This window comes from Myotis lucifugus, unplaced genomic scaffold (assembly GCF_000147115.1).
Source record: "Myotis lucifugus unplaced genomic scaffold, Myoluc2.0 scaffold_127, whole genome shotgun sequence".
NCBI classification, from domain to species: Eukaryota; Metazoa; Chordata; class Mammalia; order Chiroptera; family Vespertilionidae; genus Myotis; species Myotis lucifugus.
In genome coordinates, this window is record NW_005871175.1 from 3,458,339 (window position 1) to 3,461,710 (window position 3,372).

The following is a 3,372-nucleotide window of genomic DNA, read 5'->3' on the forward strand; positions in this document are numbered from 1 at the left end:
TCTGTTCTTTTAAAATGAAATTTATTGTACATAAAATAAATTAATTACAATTTAAGCCAAAGCTTGGGTGGCTTTAAAGTGCATCTGTTCACTCGCTGTAAGATAGTGTTTTGGTATTTAAGCTATGACTCAACCAGGCCTGGGAAGCAGCCCAACATCATTGCCATGAGCCATTTACACAAATCACACCAAATTCAATGGACACATTCTCTTTCTGTACTTGATGCAACAGTTTTTTTTGTTGTTGTTTTTAATTATAGTCTCACACCACTCAAAGTTTGGGGCTGAAAAGTTTGTTCTCCACCCACTGATCACAGGCTCAACTAAGCAGCCTCCTGTGTCAGGCCATGTACGCTTAGAGATGTCTGGGTACACATTTTGGCCCATAAACTCCACCCTTTTGGGGGGGATGGGGAATATTTTCCTCTTTGTCCTAAGAAACTGGGTGCCCTTCCAGTTAGAAAGGCATTCTATAGGGAATAGGGTTCCAGAGATGCAAATCCTCCTTTTAAGAGAAAAGCAATTCTTCCTTGGGGGATACGGGTGGAGGAAAAGAGAAGGAAGAAGAAAAAAAGGAAAGCCCGTGAGAGCTGAATCTACTTCATCCCCACTGTAAATCACATCGATATATTTGGTGAAACTACCACTGAGCATCATTTACAAGGCATTAAGGACAAAATCCAAAGCAATTATGCCCCTTCCCCTCCACAGGACAAGACGGAGTCCATTTCACATATTCAGAGAGCGGCCTGGTGGGCATCAGCCTCACCGGTTCTGTCCCCCGCTCAGAACAATGCTTCCTTTTCCGCACCAGTTCCACAGGCCCTCAGGGCCTCCCTGCTCCGGCCCTTTCTGGAACCGCGAATTACTCCCAGCATTCAACGTTCCTGCACCTGAAGAGCCTCAGACTCTCTTCCTGGGAAGACCACACCCCGCGTGCCTCTGCTTCAGACGGAGGTGACAGTCCTCACTTTGGCAGAAAGGGCTTGCTTGAACCTCCTCTTCAGGTCCTGCATGTTGGGCGACTTGGGCCTGGGGATGAGGGAGGTTCTTCGCTTCTCGGGCGTGCTGCTCGGCGGCTGCTTGTGACTCACTTCTTTGCACAGGACGTGGAAAGCGTTGTAGACGTCGTTGTAGTTTTCGCTGACCGACACTTCATAGAAGGAGCAGCCCAGCATGCCGGCCAGCTGCAGTCCAAGCTGAGGGTCCACCTGCTTGACATGGAGCAGGTCAGCTTTGTTGGCCACGACCACCACGGGCAGCCGGGTGCCCAGGTGGAGCTGCTGGACCTGCTGGTGGAGCTGGCCAATGAGTTCATAGCTCTTGTAGTCGGTGATGGAGAAAACGATGACCACAGCGTCGGCCCAGCGAATGCACCTACTCAGCTGTTCGTTGCCGCTCAAGCTGTTCTCGTGGACCTGAGAGAGGGGGAATGGCAAGGTGAATGAAGAGAGCCCTGGCTGGGCTGGATAGAGAACTCAAAGAGCCCTTGACAGTAATGCCAGGTCGCAGGCCATAAACAAGTTATATCCCCACACACTTCAGCTTTCTTGACAATATGTTGATCCAGCTGCACAGAGCTGGAATAAATAACAGTGCAGCTCACCACACTCAAGTGGAAAATTGACCTGCAGAGAACTCCATGCAGGGAGACTTTGTAGTTGCATAAAATGGGAAATTAACTGGCTAGACAGTAAGTCTGGAGAAGTAAAGATAGGAGCTGGAAGCATTTAAACCTGGATAACTGCCCAGCTCAAGAGGGAAACACACACACACACGCTAGCATGGCTCTTTTGTCTATAGCGGAACTTTCCACAATAAAAAGTGATTCCGAGTATTTGGAGACTATACCTAGATTTTGATTTTGAATGGCAAGGCACAAATGTAAAAAGTGACCTTTTTAACCACAGTCGGAAACCGCCTGTTCCCAGTGTGTTTGGTTTGGTCTTTCCTGCTGGGTAGACTCCTGCGATTTCTGCCCCTCACTCGTCTCCCAAATCAAGCCAGGCTAGGACTGACCAACAGCCAGATAGCACTGAAGTGTCACACATGTAAAAGCCTTGACTTGGCTCCCAAATTCCTCGCCTTCGTACTTGGAGAACTGAACAGTTCGACAGTCAAGCCACCTCCCCATCGACCTAGTCACGCATCTCAGAGCTTCTCACCTGAATACCTGGAGTGTCTTGAACCTGAATAGCCAGGGTTTCGCCTTCTATTTGGACTTGTCTGGTGTAGAGATTACCTATCAGGCAAAAGAAAAAAAAATTATGTCCATCCTTCTTGTGCAACTTTGAAAACATTATGGGATTTTTTTTCTTAACTTAGAAAATATAACCTGAACCACTGGACAAAAATAAGCTATAGTTTACCCTAGTTAATAGGCTTAATTTAGATTTTTTTTTTAAAACAACTGTAATTTTAACTCCATATTAGTTGATTTATTAAAACCAGGGCAAAGTTTGCACATTTTTGGAAACTGATTTGGGTTGTTTTAAAACAGAGCTTCCATATTTAGAGTATTTCCTTGCTCCGAATGTGTGGGGTCTCTATTTTATTTTAGTACTTTATCACTCAGACATATATTTATACTCTAGCTATCAGATACAGTGGCTCGGTAGGCAAACATTGTTAGCAAACGCAGAGCCAACATTACCAACTGAAATAAAAATGTGACATAACCACAGCCACCTCTACATCAAAGCAGAAGGCTGCCATGCCTTATCTTGCCATGGTTTATAGAGCGCATTTCAAATAATCCCCTGTAGGTACTTCAGATGGTCCAAGGAATGAAACAATTTGTTAACAGAACATAGGCTGAAAGCCCTTAAGCCTCCCCAGTGGCCAGTCTTAATCGCAGGGATTGAAACAGTGTCCTCGCGTTTATCCAGGAACTCTCCTAAAATTCTGGCGTGCCGTCTTTTCTCTTTGTTAAGAAAAGAGAACGTTAGTTTACAGCGGCTCTCCGCTGGCCTCTGCTTTAAAAGGTCACCTCTGAAAGGCAGCCCGCAGAGAGGGACGGGTGGGGGAGGAGCTGGCCAACATTTTTTTTTTTTTATGACTTTGGCAGGAGTGTTTTGAAGGGAGAGGCTCTTCAGAACAAAGGGTGCTTCCAACTGGGGTCCCCATGGGGGACACATACCAAGGGGCATACTTTCAGGCCCTCGATAAAGTGATGAATGGGCCTGGAGTGGCCCGAGGCCAGATGGCAGTTTTGGGGGGGGGGGGGGGCCCGCACAGGGCAGGGGGGCGGGGGCAGAGTTGGATGTGGCAACCCTGGTGCTGACTGTCACTCCGAGGGGCCTCCTGGGCGCGCTGAAAAGGAGAGCAGCAGCAGCCCCGGTGCAGGCGGAGGGCATCTCTTTCCAAGCGCCT

The 3,372-nt window shown here is 47.7% G+C and overlaps 1 protein-coding gene across 1 annotated transcript; it reads right to left on the reverse strand.

Moving 5' to 3' along the window:
• Positions 1-3,141, reverse strand: RASL11B (RAS like family 11 member B). The gene is made up of 2 exons (XM_006093984.3): positions 2,166-3,141; positions 1-1,418 (listed from the first exon to the last, which is right to left on the reverse strand). The coding sequence occupies exons 1-2, from the start codon at positions 2,298-2,300 to the stop codon at positions 948-950; spliced, it is 606 nt and encodes a 201-aa protein (XP_006094046.1). The 5' UTR covers positions 2,301-3,141; the 3' UTR covers positions 1-947.
• Positions 3,142-3,372: the final 231 nt, after the last annotated feature.